This window comes from Athalia rosae, chromosome 5 (genome assembly GCF_917208135.1).
Source record: "Athalia rosae chromosome 5, iyAthRosa1.1, whole genome shotgun sequence".
Taxonomy (NCBI): Eukaryota; Metazoa; Arthropoda; class Insecta; order Hymenoptera; family Athaliidae; genus Athalia; species Athalia rosae.
Window position 1 is genome coordinate 16,718,395 of NC_064030.1, and position 22,794 is coordinate 16,741,188.

Consider the following 22,794-nt stretch of genomic DNA (forward strand, 5'->3'; position numbering starts at 1 on the left):
ATTCTGGTCCGCCAACCCTCCCCGGAGAAAATACCCCCTCCCCCCCCTCCTCGCCTCACCTCCTCGCCTCCTCCTCCTCGCGAGTCCGACGCGCCTCCCAGATCCCGTCTCTCCTCTATTTTCCCACGGGAGCCTCCCCTCTCGCGCCGGTGAATTCTCGCCCTCCTTCGCCCCCTTCGATCCCTCTTTCTCTCTCGCTTCTCCCGGAGCAAGACTCGCCGACGACGACGTTGTCGGCGGGAATACGGCGTCTACTCCGCCCGAAAGTTCGGGGCACCCGCTATCACATCGTCCCTTCCACCGCGCCGAGCTTCCCTTCCCCCGGGGGCTGGGGAAGCTCGAAATATGGTGGGGGCGGAATAGGGGGATGATCAACATTTGGGGTGGGAGAAATTCGCGGCGCGCGGGGGCGTCGGCAGCACCGAGATCTCGCCTCTGACGCGCCGCTTCTGGGATCGCCGGAGCTTGTCCCGTACGAGGAAAACCGAAAAGATTTCCCCCCCCAGCCGGGGAGAATCCGCGAGAAAAAACCAGAACGAGCTTTGCTAATTTTCCGGCCCCCCCCCCTCGTCCCGGTTTTTCCTCGTAAATTTTCCGAGCTTCTTTTCCAACCAAAAGAGCGCCCTTCGAGCGCTTCCCCCCCGTTTCCTTTTTCGCGGCGGCGAAAACCCGAAGGATTCTCCGAATTTTGAGGACCGGTTTTTTCCCATTTTTTTTTTCTGCTCGAAGCTTCCTCGGGGACGACGAGCGGCACGGCATTGTCTCACCGCGATCCGTGTGAAACGCGGAGTGATTCGCGGTAGGGCTGAACCGTGAGCCGTCGGGAACGGCATCGGGAAGAGGAGGTTCGTAGTCGGCGGACGAAATATATTTTTGGCCAATCGGAGGGCGGCAAACTGTTGGTCGTTCCGTATAATAAGGATTACGTGGAACGCTTGAGCCGCGACGATCCATTAACCGCGTAAAATACGGCGGACGTATTAAAATGATCGAAAATTTTTTTTCGAGTCCCGGGGCGACCGAAGATTCCGACGAAAAGCGGGAAAAAACAAAAATTTCGTCCACTTTCCGGAACCGCGCGGCGAAAAATCATCGCCGTTCGTAAAGTCCCGGGACTCCGTTTTCCCGCGTCCCGAAATATACGAGCCGACGGACAAAAAGGTGGAGAACGATGAAACGGGGAGATGATGAAAAAAAAAAAAAATGGAAAAACAGGAAGGAAAACGAGACGGTGAACGAAACGTAAACGCCCAAAAGGAAACGGATAACGAACGACCGCGCGGGATCTCTAATAAGGGAAATGTAAAAAGTGTCGCGAAACAGCTCGCGATTCCTCGGCAGACAGGATCGCTTTCTTATCGCGGCGAACGGTTACGCTCGCGTTACCGCCGTAGGTACCCGCCAATTAAACCGTCGCGAGGGAAAAATGATCCGGAAAACAGTCCCTCCTCATCTTTTTCTTTCTTTCCTTTTTTTTTTCTTCCTTTTCTTTCTCTTCCTTCTCTTCTTCTCCTTCTACTTTCTACTTTCGCGTAATTCAAACCAATTTGGAACGATCTTGAGGTAAAATCAGATTATTCCACTCCGACGATCCTCGAAGGGAGGAAAATGACGGGCCCGTTACCGCGGTACCGTAAACCGGATCACCTCCGTTCCGATGTCGGTTTTTTTTTTTTTTCTTCTCCATCTCCTTCCTCTTCCTCACCGAGCAACGTTTCGATCGGATCCGTATCGGTGTACAGGTGTGTTTGATCAGTGAAATTGGAGAGGCGACGAAATTAGCATAACTCGTCGGCGGATATCGTTAGACCTTGGAAATTAATGCGTTCGTCTCGTCGTTACCCTGATTGAATTCGTCCGGCGCTGGAAAAGGTTTGACCCCCTCGTATCCCCCCCCCCTCTCCTCCCATTCCCCGATTGCATCGAACACGTTTTCAGCTATCGGTTTCAGTTTGTAAAACAAACGCGCGAGCGGAATCACCGCCACCACCACCACCACCACCGTCTGCAACACCCTCGCCGTTCGCAGCCCAAGGCGAAAGCTCCTCCGACGATTAACCCGATCAAGGACATTCGCATCCTCCTCTCCAGGATCGGGTTATACCTGTGTCCTTGAGAATCGGAGCAGCGTCGAAACTGGGGTAGTAGCGTCCTTCTTCTGAAAAATGAAAAACGATTCGCGCAAACGTTTTCAAATTTTGACAAACAAAAATCGGAGTCCACAAATTTCTGTTGTTTTCAGCGCGCTACCCCGATTGTTTCCACGAACGAATGTAAAATGAGCGATCGAGAAGATGGTAGAAAAAGTTTTTTTTCCAAACTTTTTTCGGGTAGCGAGGTTGAAAAATCTGAAGAATTTTTTTTTCTCGGGGGGGAAGAAATATTTTCGGAGGTAATCGCGAAGTTTTCGACCACAGGAAACGAAATTCTTTTATTTTTCTTCTTCGTTTTTTCTTCACGCTCAAAAATTGTCACCTCGGAGGATCGGGAGGTTGTTGAATTAAGGCGAATAACTGTGAAAAAAAAAAAGAAAGTTGAAAATGCCAAGATCTGGTGGGCGTAGACATCGAAAAACTTGAAGCTGCTCCGCGGCATGTAGAGCCCTTTTAAATTGTCAAGAACCTTTCTCCCTTTCCTTTATTTTCTTCTCTTTTATTTTCAGCGAGTGAAAGCTCGATGCCCTTCCGAAGAATAGGCTCCGCGTAGAATGTAAAACGTTTTTCTATACGTGAAGAAAAAAAGAGAAGGAGAAAAAGAAAGAGGAAAAAACTTTTTTCTTTCCCTTCGAGTACTACACGATATACATAAGCGATAAGGTCACTACGTTATTATACGTTTGTAAACGTGAAACCGAAGGAAAAAAGAGAAAGAAAGAAAATGAGAATGAGAAAGTTTCGCTGAGCGGTGATTTAACAATTAATAAAAACGGTTGATAACTCGGCCGTGTTTTTCCGCAGCCGATTGCACCAACTGACGTTTCTATACATATGTATACGAATGGATTGTTGCCGATGCATCAGTCGCTCCTCGGTAACCGCAAAGCAAATGCATTTCAATTCCCTTCTCCATCCGTCTATGGTTATTTTCCAATTCAAATACACCGTACGTTAGTCACGTACGGGGTGTCGGTTTTTCGTTCGACGAAATTCTTCGACCGTTTCCGTGAAAAACTACGAAACCCCCTCCGCCCGAGGGATCGACGCTTATTTTCAAAAGAAGAAAATTTCTAACGACGAATCAACGTTTAAAAAATTTAAAAACCCGACTGTATTCGTTGATCTTGATCCTTCTTTTATTCCGCGGTATCAGAACGGAGGAGTTGCAGATTTTGCAACGAATCGACCGAGAGAGAAAAAAAAAATAAAAAAATAAAAGGATACTCCGCTTTCGGAACGACGATAAAAAATCTACCGAACACACCGTGTACGCGGTACACTCGCACCCCGAGAATCCGTACGTACCGAAGTGAGTAAGGAATCAAGTGTATCACCGTCTGATATATTATTCGAGTCGGAGGAATTGGATGGATTTATTATACGTAACGTTCTGGGAAACCGCGGGTTCTCCGCTCCGTTATTATTGCGTGTACGTCGAACGTGGAACACGTTTGGCGATTTTTTCCATTTTTTTTCCCACGGTGACTTTCTTCGCCCGGTTCTCGAAAAGCACCCGCGGAGACGGAACGCGGCGGTGGAAATTTTTTTTGCCCCTGGAACAACAAAAATCGCACACGTAATGGCCGCGAGTAACGTTCCTTCGGAGCTGTGAGAGCGAACCACCGGCTGCGCGCGGTCGAGGAGGTGAATGAAAATAATAGAAATTCGAGAGGTGCGAGAAAATTTTGTCGAAGAATTACGAGGTGGCTCGAAATCCGCATTTCGGAAGAACGTGGACGGGGATCCCCGGGATCCGAATTTTGACTCGATCTCGAGGCGGAGGGATCAACCCGGTATCGCGCTTTCCGGAAAAAATTCCTCAAAATTTTTCTTGAACGACATTTTGCGTTATATTAAAATTACTTTTCACGTCCCGCGACGGTTTGAATGGAAAATCGCGTGAAGCCAGCCGTACAGCTTGGAAACGGTTTTCGCGGTTGAAAATCCTTGAGATCCGTATACCTTTTCTGCCTTTTACCTTTTACTCACCTTCCACACTCTCTACCGTTTCTTTCTTATTCTCGTTTTTTTTTTCCCCCCTCTTTTCTTTATCCGACATATCTTCATGTGAAAAAAGGGGGAATTCATCTGTTGATTGATCCGCGTATTTCAAGTGGGTGGATACAACGTATTCCTATTTTTGTATCCTATCCTGCGGCCCGAGGATACGATGAAAGGAAAAATGGAAAAAAAAAAACAACTTTTTTTTTGTTTCGAACGAAAAAGAATAACGAAACGTAGTGTAACTTTGTTATACGCGTGCCGTACGTACGGACGTACCGGTAGAATTCCGGTAGAAAAATCTGCTACACTTGGGAAATGTTGAAAATGGCCTCTCGAACTTGAATATCCTTCGCGTCGTGTTCCCTCGATTCAAACGAAATAGAATAACATCACCCCGTCACGATTTCATTCAGTTCAAAATGTCGCGGTTCATTAATCGCAAAAAAAAAAAAAAAACGAAGATACATCAAAATGAACTATAATTAGAAGACATTATGATGATAATCGCTTATTAGTACAGCACTTCTGTATATGGTCGGCAACAGCTGCGTCTGTAAACCATTTTCTAAAGAAAAAGAGAAAAAAAAAAAAATATCATTCAGCGTACGTATGGGGCATTTCGTGTCAATTCGACCGCGCAATTTTGTAATAACTTTATCATAACGCTTTTTATTCATTCCGCTTTTCCAAATGAAACAAAAAAGAGAAACTCAAATATCTCTCCCTTTCTTTTTGTTACACAGACTGCACATTTTCAACGGTGCGTTTTCAACGAAAGAAAAAAGAAAGGTCGTTTCAATTACTCATTACTATTTGCATAATATTGGAAGTAAAAAATGTAAACTAATGAAGGTCTGAACGAGTCGGTGTACGATGATGTAATTGTCACTGAATGACCCATACATTTTTCTCAACGCAGAATCTGCTGCGCACAGCTGCATTTTGTGGTACACACATATATTACGTATACAGTATTATTAGAATTCGTCTACATGAATGAAGTTCCATGAAACTGAGTGAAACCGTTCTCTAGCTGCGATTGGAAGATGTGCGCGTAGTATTTGTAGTAAACTAATCATTAGTGTGGGTTGAGAGAAAATTTTTGTTTTATTTTCTTAGCACGGGGACAGAATTTGTACCTCATGGAAAAAGAAAGTTTTTCATATGTTTCGAATGCGCGGTTTGTTGTGAGGCGTCACCTCTGCTCAGCCCTGAAGGTGACGTCCCACAACAAACCGCTACGTTGCTGGCTACCTGACTCCAGCTAAGCTCGGGTTTGCTGGTGAATTGAGAAATTCGAATATTTCGACCCATGCATGGATTGCGACGAGTCAAAGTGGGTCTACGACTAAAACCAATCGATTTGTCTTAATTTTTCTACTCCCAACAGCGAATAATTAATGATTACTAGATCGATTGCACGAGTAGATGATTTTAACTTTCAGATTTGGATCCCTGAGGTCAGAATACATTACAAAAGTGTCAAAACTTCTTTTTTGGTCCAAAAATCCAAAGAATCCAAGGTATACCGATTGGGATTTGTAGCGATTTTTGGGCCGAAAGTAAAGTGGTTTTAAAATTGATTGTATTACATTTTTCTGACGTATTTTGACCTCAGGAATCCGAATCTGGAAGAAAAATTGACCTATCTCTAAAATTGACCGAGTTATCGCTGATTTTCAGCTTTTTGGGGTCAAAAATAAAAAATTCATTTTATAGTCTATATTAATGTAAATTGAGCTCAGGAATCCGAATCTGGAAGAAAAATTGATCCATCTGCAAAAATGACCGAGTTATCCCCATTTTTTCGCATTTTTTGGCATAAATTTGAGGATATCTCGAAGGGAAAAAATCGTAGCTCAATTTGGACAACGGATTCATGTTCCGGAGGTCAAAATACACAAGAAAAGTGCCATACGATCAATTTTAAAAAATAAAAATTTTTGGCCAAAATTTGAGATTTTTCCAAGGGGTACCCCTTACGATTTTTTCAAATTTTGGCCAAAAATTTTTATTTTTTAAAATTGATCGTATGGCACTTTTCTTGTGTATTTTGACCTCCGGAACATGAATCCGTTGTCCAAATTGAGCTACGATTTTTTCCCTTCGAGATATCTCCATTTTTATGGTAAAAAATGCGAAAAAACGGGGATAACTCGGTCATTTTTGCAGATGGATCAATTTTTCTTTCGGATTCCGATTCCTGAGCTCAAATTACATTAATATAGACTATAAAATGAATTTTTTATTTTTGACCCCAAAAAGCTGAAAATCAGCGATAACTCGGTCAATTTCAGAGATAGGTCAATTTTTCTTCCAGATTCGGATTCTTGAGGTCAAAATACGTAAGAAAAGCATATTAAACCCAATTGAAACAATGATTTATTTTTTGCTTAAAAATCGAATTATTTTTTGGTTCTTCAAGAGTAATCTCACGTATAATCAGCTCAGGAATCAAAATCTGAAAGCCAAAATCATCCACTCGTGCGATCGATTGTTCGAGGAGTCTCGCCGTGGGATCCGATCACACGTGAAACTCGTATGAAAATAATACGAGCCGATCGACCGACCGCGTGACTCATGAGAACAAAGTGCATCGAAGATTTTAATAAAACAGCGCGTAAAATATGACGAATAATATTATCGTCGTTGTTACCGTCACCGTAAACATTATTGTACGCATAAGACGAGAAGGGGCGAAGGGTTGAAATTCCCCAGATTCATTAAAGAGACGGGGGGGTGGTGGGTGTATTATACCCCCGCACTCTCGCTTATTCTGCTGTAATTCTCTCACTCGCGGTGTCGGAGCCTCGAGACGATTACGTCATAGAATCCGACAACGTTTCGAGGAGCCGACGTGGAGAACCGTACGATGTGCACGTTGGCTTTGCCGGTCATAATTTCGCGATATTGATTCCTCACTCACAGGGTTGTACGGAGCTCCCCCTGACCCCCTCTTGGTCGCCCCCCCTTACCTCGCCACGATTGCACGAAATTCGGATAATTTGCCGCCGTTTTTATTGTCCACGTATCTGTACATAGCCTCACGTATTCACTTACGCAATGCACACGCAAAACTTGGGGTGCGGAGACAGAAACGCGATGATTAAAAGATGCGTTTTATTCATCATCCGTAAATCCATAGCATCGGAGACGCGTCTACCCTTTCGATATTTCGGTTAAATATTTTTCTTCAATTTTCTTCGTCTCTCTTTTTTCTCTCTTAGCGTTTGTCGCTAAGAATCACGCATCGCGTGTACGACGACTGTAGCCGGGCGAAAGAAATATTATTTTCGGCGTGAGAACGAGAGGAAAATAATAAAGAAAATAAATGGAGATCGGTTGTTAAATAACGAAGTTCTGTGCAAATTGTATCACGAGAACGTGAAATAATAACGTTGCTTGTGTGTATACGCCGTGTCCCTGTTCTCCGAATTGCGAATGAAAACCGAAAATTTATGAATGAAGTGTAATACAGCTGGGTGGGTCGATAGAGCCCCCCTACGTCGTAGTAATCAATACAGGGGGTTGGGTAGGCGTCGAGGGTATAACAGGGATGGCAAAGTCCATTCAGTAGAAGCTCCGTAGGCCTGCTATTGATTACGTGGGTGGGATGAAGAGAAAAAAGAAATAAAATAAAAGTAAAAATGAAGTAAAGTGGAGGGAAAGAAAAAAAATAAATAACATCCCTCTCCATCCCCACCGCTAGACCGGCAAGCCTCGCCTTCTGCCCCCCCACCGCAACTGAAAGCACAGAAAAGCACAGTTAACGCGTTTCGGAGGGGGATATTCCGGCTATTTTGGAGGGAGAAATTTAGGGGAAATGTTTAAGGGATGCCGAACTCCCCTTATACCCCTCGGACTGGTTTAGTTCCTCCGAAAACCAGGGGGAGCCCTCGCACGGGGTTGGTTGGTTGGTCGGTCGGTTTGTTTTACCTATAGAATGTCGGTCGCTCGTATTCGCCTTTCGAATTCGAAGATACGGGTGTATTCATAAGCCTTGTAAAACCATGAGGGTTTTGAACCTCGTCCTGGAAATTTTTTTTTCTCTCATTTTTTCTTCGCACAGTCTCATCCCCCCACGGGATTCGACTGCAGGGGTTGTTTTCCCCGTTATGCCGTACGTGGGACGAAAGACAGTTTGACAATTTTACAACCAAGATTCGATTCCACGTTTATTTTTTAAAATTATTCGATGAAATTTTTCTCTCGTTCATCAAGGGACGACGAACTATTGAGTCTGTTTTTTTCACTCTCATTACGCAATTTTCAATCGTCAAAAGATCCGTGTCGATTGAACTGAAAGATTACGAACGTTATGACTGAAAATATTTCATCACTACCCTCCGTCGTGTGTACTTTTAGACTTATGTGTTCGTTCAATGCAGTTTTCTGGGTCCAGAGGGGGATGATTATTGAAATTCCGGATGATCGGCTATATGAGTAAACTGGTTATTCAGCCGTTCATTCATTTTGTCTTCCATCTTGGTTTATTTACTTTTCATCCCTCTCTTCTATAAGCGTTCTCACACGCCTGACCTGGTTTGCTATCCCACAATGATAATATCCTCTCATACCTTTTATCAATGAACGTGACGTGGTTGAGAAAATAGCGATATCGTGTGTTTAATTACTGTAAAAAGATAATTCAGCGTTGAGCCACGTAACTTAAGGTTTCTTAAAATAGTAGGTAAAATCAACCTGGAATCATTGATTGAATTTGGATGGGGTTGATTTTTTGGCAAATAATCTGAAAGTAAGAAGAAACAAGCCATTATTCGAAATTCTCTGGGATCAAGTTGAAATTCATTACAGGTTCCTTCTTAATGTTTTTTATCGGTCGAGTTCTTTGTTGAAAAATGTTTATTAACTTCAATAATAACCACAGAGGGTCGCTGCTTTCCTAGGGGATGCATTTTACCTCAACTGCTGATAGTGAAAACATGGCGACTTGACAAAGCAGCATATTAAAGCAACAGTGGTATCTCGTTAATAAATAATGATCGTAGTGGGAAAAGTGTTCTGAAATTCCATGATAATCATATAAAACTAATGGGACTGATTATCATCACCTGTGATAGTTATCGTTTCTGAGATACTAGAGGCTGAAAAATATAACACAAAAATAGACGAGACGGACGATCAAAGTCGCCGTGAAAAATTACCATTCGTTGTCCCAGGTGGCTGATACCCACTGCGTATTAACGAATGCATTGGCTTTTGCTCCTAGTGATTTCCTCGACAAAAATAGAATAATAATACATCGGAAATCAGTGCCTAGCATTTCCTCAGATACTTATGTGGAAATTGAATTTTTATAGCAACGTTTTTGAGCGACCTTCGTTTTCCCTGCGTTCCGTGTTGCCGAGATATTGAATTTATTCGATATAATCAGCTATATCCGATAACCGAGCAATAATAATCCTTGTTCTACTGGGTGGTGAAAGAAAAAGGAAGAGCCAACAAACGACCTGCTGCAACTTATGCCTCTCTTGAACTCATTATCGCTATTCTTCAAAGACGGAGTTTATTTTTTTTCTTTGGTTCTTGTTCATAGATGCGTATTACTATCTGTACTGTAATTTTTAATCGTGCGTCATGACCATTTTGGCCAAAAAGAAGCCCAATGGCACAAAAGATAGGCGAGAACCGGGGACTGGATCTGAAGTTGATGTGCATGGTGTTCAAGTCGAACACGGAGCCGGAGGGCCGATCGCTATTCCGAATAATTCTTATCAGGTAATCTAAGCACAAACCTTGCGTCAACCACTTCATAGTGAACCGAACTCATAAGCAGGAAAAGTTTATGACCGAATAATCATTCTTTGAGAAATAGATCACCCGAAACAATATTCCCTGCAATGTTTCGTACACACAAAAGATTACCTTTCCAATTTCAGGTATTTTCTCTAGCATCGTCTAAACTCATCTTTGAGTTGTAACAGCTGCGATGGAAAATCGTTCGGAGAACAATGCGATACTTTATGTCTTGTCTTGCATCCATATTTACTGTTCAGATAATGCACCGTTCTCATCTCTTTGTCTTACATATGTCCATCTGAAACCTAGATACTTTTAACATGTGTGCGCTATTCCAATTGATAGATAGCTTGTAATCGGTCAAAAGAAATTGCAGAGATGATGGAACCAACGTTACCCACAGACTTAACTTCATCTCTCTCTTACAGACCAGTGTAGATCGCCGGGAAGAAAAACATTTTGAAGAAGCTAGCGGTTCTAGCCATGGGAAACGGCATCGCCAGCGGGCCAGCCCCCATAGGTAGTTGCAGACTTCTTCAACCCCGTTTATTTTCTCCTCTAGATAATTGCACTCCAGTTTATAAAATTTCAGCAGCTGTATCGGTAGAACATCTCGTTCCAAGCGGGAAAGAGAGAGAGATAGGGGTCGGGAAAGAGAGCGAGAAAAAGAAAGACAGGCTACTCCTCCGGCAGCCTCTTGCAGTGGGCTGCAAGGTATATATAATTGTTGAAAAGATTGCATCTGTAAGATTTATTGTACATACAGCCCATGTCTCACCTAGGAACCGAAGCTACTGTAATCGGAAACAACCGCATGGCTATTGTTGCTGGGACTCCTAGTCTCGAGCCGGAATTAGCCAATGGATATAACAGCGGAGATGAGTACACCGGTCGGACCGGAAATAATTTGACCGTTGCTGAGTGGCAAGAGGTCTGTGGATTTTCCATCAATTATATTAATTCCAGGCTTTCCGTAAACAAAAAATACCCAACTCGTTTTCTCACCTTACAGCGTGATAGATGGTTTGAAAAAAGAATGCGAAAAATGGGGTTTGTTGTAAAGAAGATGGGTGAAGATGGGGCATGTCTCTTCAGGGCTGTCGCAGATCAGGTTTATGGCGATCAAGAGATGCACAGCGTTGTGCGAAAGCATTGCATGGATTACATTGTGAGTTCGATGTGTTTCGTAGAACTCTTTGGAACCTTTTTGGGATTATTTCCAAACTTGTTCTTTGGTTTCAGGCTGCGAATCAGGAATTTTTCTCTCACTTTGTCGCAGAGGATTTTTCTACCTACGTAGACCGAAAACGACAGGAATACGTACACGGTAATCACATAGAAATGCAGGCCATGTCTGAAATGTACAATCGAAGTGTCGAGCTCTTCTGCTATGGAACAGGTATAAGATGATTTTTCGACATGAATTTCTTTGAGCTTACTCACTTGTGTGTCATCCATCGATTATCGAACAAACAGAACCGATCAACATTTTCCATGGAGTACACAAGAGCGACAATGAGCCGATAAGATTGTCGTATCAACGCGCGAGCCACTATAACAGCATCGTTGATCCTTACAAAGCTACTATCGGAGTCGGACTCGGTTTGCCGTCATACAACCCTGGAGCCGCGGACCGCGATCTGGTTTCCGATGCGGTTAGACAAAGCGAAGAATTGCACATCGAACAGGTTGGAAATGCTTCGTATTTATCAATGCCGAATGACGAAATTCCCGATTGATACTAAAGGCTCTTTTACGTATTCAGACGATGCTCGAGGATAAGATAAAAGCAACGGATTGGGAGGCGACGAATGAGGCTATCGAGGAGCAAGTGGCGAGAGAAAGTTACTTGCAGTGGTTACGCGATAATGAAATGCGTAAAGCTGTAAGTACGACAAAGTCAGGTGCAGATTGAATTTGAAAAAGAATAAAATTTCACGGCTTACTTAGTAGCTTGACTTTTTGTTTAAGCGGTCAGCTAGCAGCAGCAGTACGAGTACGGTAACCAGTGCTCAGCACAGTCACAATCATTTTCATTCTCACGGAGGTCGCGGGCAGCCGAGAGGTCCTACTTCGTCTCCTACAACGACTCAAGCTAGCCAGGATTCCGTTCGTAATTCGCCCAAGGTGAATTAACTGTTGATAAAATGTTTTTGAAGTTTCCATATCCTCCGCTCTCTACTAATCACATGTTACCTCAGGTCAGCGATTCTATAAGATACAGCAGCAAACGGTCGCCCCAGCATCAGTCTCCCCCAGGAACAGGTGGCTCGCACGTTACTCCAGAATTCAGCGTAGCACCGCAGCCCCAAGAACCTGTTCCAGGGAGCAGTAAGGAAACTCATACATCCCCCGATATATCTCTCTTCAATCGTCTCCCCCCGGAGGTATTCGGTGAGTATAAACTTGTCGTCAGACTTGAATGGTCTTTGAAAAAAAAATTCACCTCTCTTTCTTCGATGCTAGGTTTAACCGACTGGGAGGACAGCGACATTCTTTCTCAAGTTCTGGCCACTTCCCAACAGGAATATTTGGACAGTCTCAAACACTCTAGAGTATCGGCTGTACCTTCGACTGGTAGTAGTAGCAGCAGCGGAGAAGCCAGTGCAGTAGTCGTTGACTCTAACAACAGTTAATTTGAGTATATAAAAGAAGGAAAGAAAGAAGGAAAAAAAAAATTCAAAGTGGATGCTACTGTTTGTAAAAATTGAATACAAAACCTGTAGCAATGTCACAAAAGAGTTTTGCAAGCTTATTCGTTTGCGCAGTATTTTTATCATGATTATTATCATTATTTTATTTTTATTATTCCATCGTTTAGGTGTTTTATTTATTTTTACGCTCAGGCAATTACTCGTGTAGCGGAGTTATGGTTTTTACTCTATTAATTAAATTTTCATTCAATGATTTTGTACAGTAATCATTATTCTATCAAGTAAAAAAACAGTACATTATACAACAAGGGAATAAAGCTGCAGTTTATTCACTAGAGGGGATTTTCGGGAGGGCAGTAATGATTAGCTTTATTGCTGCGTTGCATATAGAACTTTATTCCGAACTCAACTGTAAAGACCACTTTTCGTCCCGCGAATATACTTTTCTTCGTAAAATGCGGGAGAACATTATAGTAGGGGATCAGATTCAACTTTAGTCCCGCCTTTCAGGTCAAAAAAGTTGTCTCCACGGTTGAGTCGGGAATAAAAATATTTTATCCGACAAATTCAGGTGGATTAAAATCATAAGTTTTTTATGAAGAAGAAAAAAATACTGCGCCGCGCGAACGGTGTACGAACTGGTTTTTTTTTTTGTTTTTTTTTGCAATTTTCAATATTATTTTGACTTTAGATTATATCATTATTATTATAATTATTATTATAATTATTATTGTTGTTACTATTATATAAATAATATACCTAGTTGAACGAGGCACGTAGCCAAAACACCACGGGTAAAAGGGAAACCCGACACTATTTATTTCTTTAATAATTCGTAACAGTTGTTTTTTTTTGTTTTTTCTTTTTTTTTCCTCTTGACATACACGTAATATAACTACAGGCGAAATGCTTAACGAGAGAGACTTGGTTGCATTATTTGTAATAAAAAAAATAAATAAAATTAAAAAATTAATAAATACTGATAATAAAAAACAAAAATATATCCCTCAATTTTTTACCTTCAAAATGAAAAAAATTCCGCTTCGTGGACCAGGAGATGTTGGAATTGATTTTGATCGCGTCACGGGTCGTGGAATGGATTCGGTTCGCATTAGGTGGAAGGATCGGAGATTCCTCGGCACATGATTTTCGAAACTGGTAATTATCCTGCAATAATTGAATAATTTTTACAATATCGTTTAGGTTTATTTATTGTACATATCTACAGACTTCTATGTAATAGGTATGGCGGTTTTTTTCCTTTCTGTTCTTTTATTCTTCCTCAGCTTCGTCTTATTATAATAATTGTTATTATTACTCTTTTCTTTTTTCTTTTAATTCTTGTAAAACAGCCTATTCGTCATCGTCGTCGTCGTCGTCATTATCATTAATATCAATAATATTATATCGGTATTTTTTCTTCTTCCTTTTTTCCTCATTTCATCGGATATATATTTACAACTTATTACTGAAATTTTCGTATAGTTTATAGGTTTATAGTGGGTGTAGCGCTTTTCGCGCTCTCTACTTTTCTACAGGTATATGCAATTTTCTATATGAATGCATAATATACGTTTTTTTTTTTTTTTTTGCTTTTTTTTCTTGTCATTTTTTTTTTTTTTGAGAAGCACATTAATCATAAATAATAACAATAATTATTCATATACATATAACGGTGTATACGCAGGTATCACCCCAAATAGTTGAGAGGATTTTTGATTTCTCCATCGTCTTTTATTCTTTTTTCTTCACCTCGCCGCCCTCGAGAGAGCGCAAAATTCTTTCTCTTTTTTTTTTTTTTTTCTCAATTTCGTTCGTCAGTAATCTCATCAAATATTCACGATTTAATTGTTTCGCGTCCGAAAGAAATCAACGGGCTAAGTAACGGAAATAAATTTTCAGAGTCGAGTCGATGCTGAAAGTCGATTATTTTTGGTTGATCGGGATCATGTAGAACTGTACACGTAACAATTACATAATCTACGTACATAGTAATCAACAGATGAATTTTTCAATGGACCTATACAATAATTATAATTATTACTTATAAAGTAATGGTGATCGTATCGAAAAAGGCACAGGCCACTGTAACCTTTAGGTAAAAAAGTGACCACTGGCTGGGGCGAGGTAAACACGCCTCAATATATTTATAACAATGAAAATTAATTCAGATAAAAAAAAAAATAAACGTTCAACCGAGTAGATGCAGAAATATTTCTTTCTTTATTTTACTCTCTCAATTGTTCCTTCTTCCCTCACTTTTAAACGGTAGTCACCGAGAGGAGACCCATCAGTTTACTTCCGGTACCCGGACCGGAACCGCCGCCCACCCGGTTCCCGTGTACCAGCATCTCTTGGACCGTGGCAAAGTCGTCGATGGTAGTCTTTTTTCGCGCCATTTTTTTCTGACTCGTAAGTTCGACAATGTTCAAAGGTTTTTTCGCCAACAATCTCTCGTCGTTGTAATCGCCGATTACTAAATCCGTCGTTTGTAATTGCGTAGGTTGTTGTTGTTGTTGCTGTTGTTGTTGCTGTTGCTGCTGCTGCAGTTGCGGTTGTTGCTGCTGCAGTTGCGGTTGTTGTTGCGGCTGTTGCTGTTGTTGCAATTGCTGCAATTGTTGCAACTGCAATTCCTGATGTCGCTGTTTTCTCTCCCTGGCTCTTTCCAGATGCCTTTTTCTCTCCTCTTTACTCCAGTATCTCCCGACCTGCGGAAATAGAAGTTGGGAAAACGAAAAAAAAAAAAAAAAAAGAAACAAAGAAAGAAAAACGAATTTTCAAAGTCCGATTCTTCGTCAAGTTTTTTTTCCTCCCCCTCCCACATTTTACACGGTGGTAATTACAACAATGACAATTGTTATCGCGTTAAAAACAATAAGGAAGAGCGAAAGAAACGAGCCGATGATTAATGGATGCGTCATACCCGGCGTGGAAATTAAAAGAAAAACGTGTTGAACAAACACGAATTCGAATGCAGATTACACAGGGGTGGGGAGCTTCTCCTTTCGGTACGCGGACGCGTTTGCTTTTTCAGAAAATAAATTAAAGTCGCCAGATGTCCGTTTTCAACCCCTAAAATATCCCCGGCTCCGCAGACGTCCTTTTCACACATTCATTATTTATTTTATTTAGTTTTTTATCTCCATCGGCGCCGGAGTTTAATTAATATTCGCAAAGCGCCGGCGAACGATCGGCAAGTCCGAACCCCCGTGGATCCCGCGTTTATTTTTCTTTCTTTTTTTTTTTTCCCCCCGCGTGAAGAAAAAAAACATCAACAACGGGATTACCTTCATCTCCGACATGGTGTCATCTTCGGTGGTGTGTCCGGCCCGTTCCTCGGAAATTTTTATCGCCCTGTTCCTCAGTATCCTGTTCCTCACCGGTCTCCTGGCTATGTATCTCGTACCGTCCGGTCTCCTTTTGACCTTCCACTCCATCTGTACCTCGCATTTGTCTTCGGGCGGTACCCAAGCGGACGTGCACACCTGCTGGCTACCCACGAACTGATATCTCGTGAGATTCGGTGCTTGAAAATTACCGTGCGACTTCGACTTCCTCGTTCCTCCTCCCTCCCTCATCTGCGTCGACGTGCGACGGGTGAGAAGAGCCTGCTTGAACAATTCCTGCTGCAGCAACATCGTCTGGTGTAAATTGGCGGCGTTCGTGTACATGGTGTCAGCCGGAAGCGTGCTGGAGTTCGTCGGGTCCCTGTGATCCCTCTGGGACTGGTGGCTGCTCTTCCTCGCCGAGGGTTGGGTCTTCGTCTGTTTGCCGGCGTACTGTGTGCCCGACACGGGACATGAGCATCCGATCGTGTTCGTGTTGCCGATGATCGCGTTCGATGTGATCGGTGGGGCCTTCGACTGCTGCTGCTGCTGCGTCTTCTGCTGGGGCGCGCATAGCACCAGTGTGCTCTTGTGGTGGTCCTTCTCGCCCTGGTGGAGCTCCAACGTCAACGGATTGCTGTGACACGACTCACCGGTGTTGTAAGCGCTCGAGCTCTCCTTCTCCTCGCCGGAGCTGTTGCTCTTCGACGACGAATTGTTCCAAGCTTTGGGGGTCGTCGTGGAGGTCGTCGTCTGCCCCCCCGACACCTGGCACCGGTTGTTGTTCGACGCCGCGTTCCTGACGTTCTGGTTCACCTGGAGCCAGTTGTGGTGCTCGTACGGCGACGAGTAAATCGGCTCGCTGTCCGACTCCGGTATCGTCTCGTAGATGTGCTCGGTGTCGCTCCAGACGTGGCTCGTGTAGGACTCCGTCAGTCTGATCGGCGGCGCCGGCGGCCTCAGCCCGAGGACCTCCATCTTCTTCGAGCACTCCTTCACCCCGTCCTGCATCCGCTGCTTCCGGTCCTCCGGCTGCTGGAGGGTCGACGTGTGGGAGGGGACCGGGGGCGGAGGCGGCGCGGATTTCGCCGCGCCGCAGGTCACCTTGGGATCGCAATCCTTGACGGGATCGTCGGATTCCTGCTGCTGCCGGATCAACTGCTCTATCATACTGTTCTGGTAGGCGGGATTGTTGTCCGGCGAACTGGACGGCGAGTCCTGCAACGAGGAGAAATCGAACGATGAAATCGAATTCGGAGGATCCCAGTTTATTGTCGTGACGGAATTTACCTGCTGATACAAACGGCGCTCGTCGTACTCCTCGTCCTGGAAAAGAAGGACGAAAATTATCGGTCTGTAGATGAAGGAGGGAGAATCTTTTTTTTGGTTTCGCAGACAGGATGGTTTTTAATACCTGATAGAAACATCGGCTGACCAGGAGAGTCACGGCGTTTTTCGTCTCGGCGAACAAACACTCGGTCTGTTCCTTGTTGGCGACGTCCCTGCCGTTGACCTTCGATAGAAAAAAGGGGGATGAAGAGTTTCAGAGAAGAGAGAGAGAGAGACGAAGGAGAGACGGAGGAGAAATGAAATAAAACGAATCGCTTTGTCGGCGATAATGATAATCTCTGTGACGGGATTAGGGGATGTAGGGGGGATGTGGGGGGTGGGATTTTGGATTTTAATACTTCTGCCCTCGGTTGGAAACTTACTCGTAGAATTTGATCACCCTCTCTGAGTCTTCCGTCTCGGGCCGCCAGACTCTCCGGAACAATTTCAGAAATGTAGACTTCGGTGTCAGCGTCTTCACTACCCGAACCAGAACTGTAGCACACAGTCAAACCAAGTTTCTCCGCACTTCCGCTTTTCCGCAACGTCACTTCCTGCCGAAATCAGATGGAAAATAGAACGGGGATCCCAAGGATCTTCGTCGAGCTTGATTCGCCTCAAAACGAAGCGATACACGTTTCATTTTCTGATTCAAGGGGTGAAAAAAGAGGAGCGCTAGGTGGAGGTGGGGTGGAAAGAGAAATTAAATTATTCGGCGTTATTGGATGAGGTTGATTGTTTCTGAGCGACTGAGCGAAACGTTGTTCGTTAAGTGACTCGTTTCGGGGAATTTAAATGGCCTATAAAACGCCAAACAAGTTTGTCACGGACTCCGAGGAGCCACCGTCCATTCGTACTGTGGACAGTAATTGCCTCTGATGGCTTTCTGTTTCTCGAACGGTCACGCGATCTTTAAATTCCCTTCGTCACTGAGTCACGGAACGTTATTCCCTACTGAATATTTCTTTCGCTTCGAACCACCGGCGTAAAAGAATTAATACGACTGACTGTCCCTCGAGTTCTGGTCACATCAGTCAAATAGCATTTAAACTTAACTAAACTAAACTCCGCGTCCTCGTGTCGGTATTTTTTTTTTCTTTCTTTCTTTCTTTCTTTCTTTCTTTCTCTTTCTTTTTCTCTCTCGACGAGCTTTGATTGGACGGATTAGTTTCTTTTTTTTTTTTTTTTTTTTTGTTCACTCTTTCCCTCTCTGATTACGTTTTAAAAGGCTACGTCTGAATCGCGGGACCGGTTGATCAAAGAAAAATAATTATCCGAAAATGAAGAGGATGAGAAAAAAAGAGAAAGAAGGAGGGGAGAGCTGGAAAAAAAAAGGCGACGACGAAATAATTACCTCAAAATTGATGTGTTGCGGTAAAAAATCTTCGAAACTGTCGTTCGGCTGTTCCTCGATGTTCAGCGGATCGAGAATTAATTCCTCCTCGATTAATCCCGCCCAATCGGTTTGCACGGCGGTGGACACCAGCGGACTGGTCGCCCCGGCGTTGTTCGGTAATTGAGGGTTTTCTTTCCCGACGTTTTCCGCGTCGCATTTTTCGGACTTCGTCCCAACGGATTCTTCCGTTTTTTCCGCCGCCGATTCTTTAACCGGCGAAGATTGGACCGCCGCGCTCTGGTGACCCGGTTGTCTTCTGAGGACTTCGACGATGATCGGTTCCTGGGCAGATTCGAAACAACGAACCGCGTCCTCGTGGCTCGAGTTTGAAACGTCCTTTCCGTTCACCTGGAAATACGAATGATTCAAAAAATTAGGATCGACTATCTTGAGAAAAACTCTTTAATTATTTACAAAGTTTATAGTCTCTTTCTTTTTTCATGTGACTATCGCTGGTGATCGTTCAGAGGTATCCTAAAAAGCCGAAAAGCTTTTTGGTTTTTTTGCTTTTCTATTCAGTTTTTTTCTTTTTTTTTTTTTGGAGACATTATACAGGCGGTTCAATTCGAACCGAAGTTCAAAGAGTCGGAAGAACAGATAAGAAAGAGGGTAACATCTGAAGATCGTTTTAGTTAACCGCCGATAAGGACGACAAATAAAACATGAAGAAAACCAAAAAAGAAAAAACTATAATCTAGATCAACGTTTGACGAAACGACTACGTTCTCCTTTTTTTTGGTTTCTTCTCCTAAGGGTTGACGAAAATCATTTGTTGTTTTTTTTTTCTCGTAACATCATTCTTTTCTATCTCCCCACGTGTCACGTCCCAAAGATTTATTTATTCATTCGTCGAGAAATGTTTTTTAGTTTTTTTTTTCATTTGGTCGAAAACGTTTATTCGCCAATTTTTTTTTCGAATTCGTCGATTCGTTCAAATTCCACGAAACACGATACATTCGAGGGATATTTTTCCGAAGAGGAGACGAGAAAGTTGCAAGAAAAGACCAGAAAAATGAGGAGAGGGAATGGAAAGAGAGGAGGTAGAGGAAGAAGTGGAGAACGAAGAGCGAGTTTTGAAGGAGTCGCTTCGGGGCGTGGAATGAAGTTTCGTTACTGATAGCGCGGCACATTACCGGGCTCACCAAAAACGTTGCGGTGCACGGAGCAAAAGTCTTATCGGTAAGCCTTCTTCCATCATCCAGAACCCCCGGAATACCTGCTCTTATTTTCCGTTTCTTTCCTTTACTTTTTTTTTTTTATTCATTTTGTTCAGTTTTTTTCTTGTTCTTTTTTTTTTTTCTTTTCTTTCTTTCCGCCATTTTCTCTCCACTCGACCCGTTTCACCCCCGTTTCCCTCGTTCCAGAAAACATTCGAGACTTCCAACTTGGCACATTTCCACCGCGCGACTATTTCAGCCCCTCACGCGACTTCCATCCCTTCGGCCTTTTTCTTCGTCGTCGTCTTCCGCCTCTACTACTTCTTCTTCCCCTTTATCTCCGCGACCATTTTTTTTCTCCCCCTTCATTTCTTTATTATGATATGATCATCGACGTGCAAGCGCGGGGCGATGGGGGGTAGGTGAATACGTCGTATAAAACTTCGGCTAGAAATGAAGACCGCGCGGGGATTATTAGGTCCTCATACGGTAGAAAAAAAAAAAAGGAAACCAAAAAAGGGAAAAAAGTGAAATAGAAAAAAAGAGGAGAGTAACCCTTGTTTCTTCGTACGTATACCACCGTGCATCCGTATACATAGATATGAGAGAACCCTCGTAACTACGTAACGGCACGACACCGTCAAACATTTTTACGATTGTTGAAAAAAGAAGAAATAGAGAAAAAGAGAGAAACACTTTTCTCTCGAAATGGTTCTCTTCTAGGGAAAATAAACTTATACCCCTTATTCCCAGTTACCATTTTACCCCCATCCCCCTTCCACCTCCTCTTCGCCGCGCCCTCCCCATAATCGTCATTTTCAAAGATATTCAAGGACCCTTCTTTCTTATCTCGAGCTTTTTTTTTCTCTCGTTCGGAGAATAGAATTTCAAAGAGTCAAAAATTTTCACAACGAAACTTCCACTTGATGCGGTATGAATACAGGCGTGTGTGTGTCAGATGTACCTTGGTTAATAATGATGATAATATTCGCAACTTTCCCTTCGTTACCTTGGAAAAAAAAAAAAGGAGAAAAAAGGCAAAAAAAAAAGGGTTGCGAAACTGTTATAATTACCGCCTATTCTCCCTTACTCCATTTTCACTCTTTTTTTTACTCGTTTCTGAATTATCATCGTCTCTCCTTATTCATCTTGCTTTTTTACCTACCGTAAAGTTTTAAATTTCGTTAATTATTTCTTTTTCTTTTTTTACTTCTTCTTCTTGCTTTCTCCCTCTTTTTACTTTTTACTGTATCAGTGTTTTTTCTATCTTTCTATCCTCTCACACGTTTACCATTTTAAATTTGACAAGAAGAAGACGAGATTTGAAAGGAGAATCGAATGTGCAGGGAAATGAAAAAACTTAATTTGAGAAGTTTTCTACATGAATTTTTGGTCTTCTGGTTTCTTCTTTTTGTTTTTTGAGGCCAGCCAAATATTTCGTATAGGGTATAACATAATATGGCGTCAGCAGACGGCGCGGCGCTTATTTACTGCATATGTATGAACGTACTTATGGATTAGGGACATTGCTTTATATATATCCTCCATAGGGATTTTATGAGGGAGGATTTTTTAATGCAACTTAATGGTGTTATGCCGAATAGCACTTTTGACGAGGATCAAACCGGGAAGTGAAAGGAAGATGGAGTGAAGAAGAAGGGAGCAGAAAAAGACAAGTAAAAAAAAAAAAGCTGATCTGAAGAAATTCAAATAATAGATATTGAAATTCAAAAACAGAAAAGTTGAAATTTCAAAGAATCGAAAAAAGCTCCTATTGTCTTTGAATTTGAGTCATTTACGTGACAAAGGATAGTGGCAGCAACTTTGATCAAATTCAGAGCGACTTGCGTTGTGAAAATTTGATTATTTCCAAAAGCAAAAAAGTTGAGATCCCAAAAATCCAAAAAAAGCTCCTATTGTCTTTGAATTTGAGTCATTTACGTGACAAAGGATAGTGGCAGCAACTTTGATCAAATTCAGAGCGACTTGCGTTGTGAAAATTTGATTATTTCCAAAAGCAAAAAAGTTGAGATCCCAAAAATCCAAAAAAAGCTCCTATTTTCTACAAATTTGAGTCATTCACAGAAAGAAGATTAGTGAGAGCATTCTTGGTTACGTTCTGAAATCCTCGCGTTGAGGAAATTGAAATATTTTCAAAAACAGAAAAGTTGAGATTCAAAAAATTCAAAAAAAGATTCTATTGTCTCCAAATTTGAGTCATTCACAAAACAAAAATTGGTAAAAGCATCTTCAAAGAGGTTCTAAGATCCTCGCGTTGGAAAAATTCGAAAATTTTCAAAAACAAAAAAGTTGAAATTTCAAAAATTCAAAAAAAGGTCCTATTTTTTCCAAATTTGAGTCATTCACAAAACAAAAATTGGTCAGAGCATCTTCAAAGAGGTTCTAAGATCCTCGCGTTGAAAAAAATCGGAAATTTCCAAAAAAAAAAAAGTTGAGATTTCAAAAATTCAAAAAAAGGTTGTATTTTCTCCAAATTTGAGTCATTTACGAAACAAAAATTGGTCAAAGCATCTTTAAAAAGGTCCTGAGATCCTCGCGTTGGAAAAATTCGGAAATTTTCAAAAACAAAAAAGTTGAAATTTCAAAAATTCAAAAAAAGGTTGTATTTTCTCCAAATTTGAGTCATTCACAAAACAAAAATTGGTCAGAGCATCTTCAAAGAGGTTCTAAGATCCTCGCGTTAGAAAAAATCGGAAATTTCCAGAAACAAAAAAGTTGAGATTTCAAAAATTCAAAAAAAGGTTGTATTTTCTCCAAATTTGAGTCATTTACAAAACAAAAATTGGTCAAAGCATCTTTAAAAAGGTCCTGAGATCCTCGCGTTGGAAAAATTCGGAAATTTTCAAAAACAAAAAAGTTGAGATTTCAAAAATTCAAAAAAAGGTTGTATTTTCTCCAAATTTGAGTCATTTACAAAACAAAAATTGGTCAAAGCATCTTTCAAAAGGTCCTGAGATCCTCGCGTTGGAAAAATTCGGAAATTTTCAAAAA

The 22,794-nt window shown here is 42.1% G+C and overlaps 2 protein-coding genes across 5 annotated transcripts in view; one reads left to right on the forward strand and one right to left on the reverse strand.

Moving 5' to 3' along the window:
- Positions 1-9,081: 9,081 nt before the first annotated feature.
- LOC105687417 (OTU domain-containing protein 5-A) lies at positions 9,082-13,573 on the forward strand. Of its 3 annotated transcripts, none has more exons than XM_048654971.1 (11): positions 9,082-9,899; positions 10,349-10,440; positions 10,513-10,634; positions 10,703-10,851; positions 10,933-11,088; positions 11,163-11,319; positions 11,397-11,608; positions 11,686-11,824; positions 11,899-12,047; positions 12,122-12,314; positions 12,387-13,573. In XM_048654971.1, exons 1-11 carry the CDS (start codon positions 9,759-9,761, stop codon positions 12,554-12,556), a joined length of 1,680 nt encoding a protein of 559 aa, XP_048510928.1. In that variant the 5' UTR covers positions 9,082-9,758; the 3' UTR covers positions 12,557-13,573. The 3 variants fall into 3 exon arrangements, with proteins under 3 accessions (XP_048510928.1, XP_048510929.1, XP_012258491.2); XM_048654972.1 differs by having other exon boundaries at positions 10,516-10,634; XM_012403068.3 differs by having other exon boundaries at positions 9,084-9,899; positions 11,686-11,805; positions 11,892-12,047.
- A 194-nt stretch (positions 13,574-13,767) lies between these two features.
- The window catches only part of LOC105687249 (PDZ domain-containing protein 4-like), an 80,770-nt gene continuing 71,743 nt past the window's right edge, over positions 13,768-22,794 (reverse strand). For both annotated transcript variants that reach the window (XM_012402714.3, XM_048654970.1), the window contains exons 2-7: positions 18,584-18,973; positions 17,613-17,783; positions 17,315-17,413; positions 17,191-17,226; positions 15,862-17,118; positions 13,768-15,282 (exon numbers count right to left, since the gene is read on the reverse strand). In XM_012402714.3, coding sequence (XP_012258137.2) covers positions 14,836-15,282; positions 15,862-17,118; positions 17,191-17,226; positions 17,315-17,413; positions 17,613-17,783; positions 18,584-18,973 — 2,400 coding nt within the window. In that variant the 3' untranslated portion in view covers positions 13,768-14,835. The remainder of the gene's footprint in view (positions 15,283-15,861; positions 17,119-17,190; positions 17,227-17,314; positions 17,414-17,612; positions 17,784-18,583; positions 18,974-22,794) is intronic.

Excerpts from the sequence above, each read along its gene's own strand:
- LOC105687417 (XM_048654971.1), top strand. The coding sequence starts at position 9,759 with ATGACCATTTTGGCCAAAAAGAAGCCCAATGGCACAAAAGATAGGCGA. Across the intron at positions 10,635-10,702 it reads CTCTTGCAGTGGGCTGCAAG|GAACCGAAGCTACTGTAATC; the intron begins GTATATATAATT and ends TGTCTCACCTAG. Across the intron at positions 12,315-12,386 it reads TCTCCCCCCGGAGGTATTCG|GTTTAACCGACTGGGAGGAC; the intron begins GTGAGTATAAAC and ends CTTCGATGCTAG.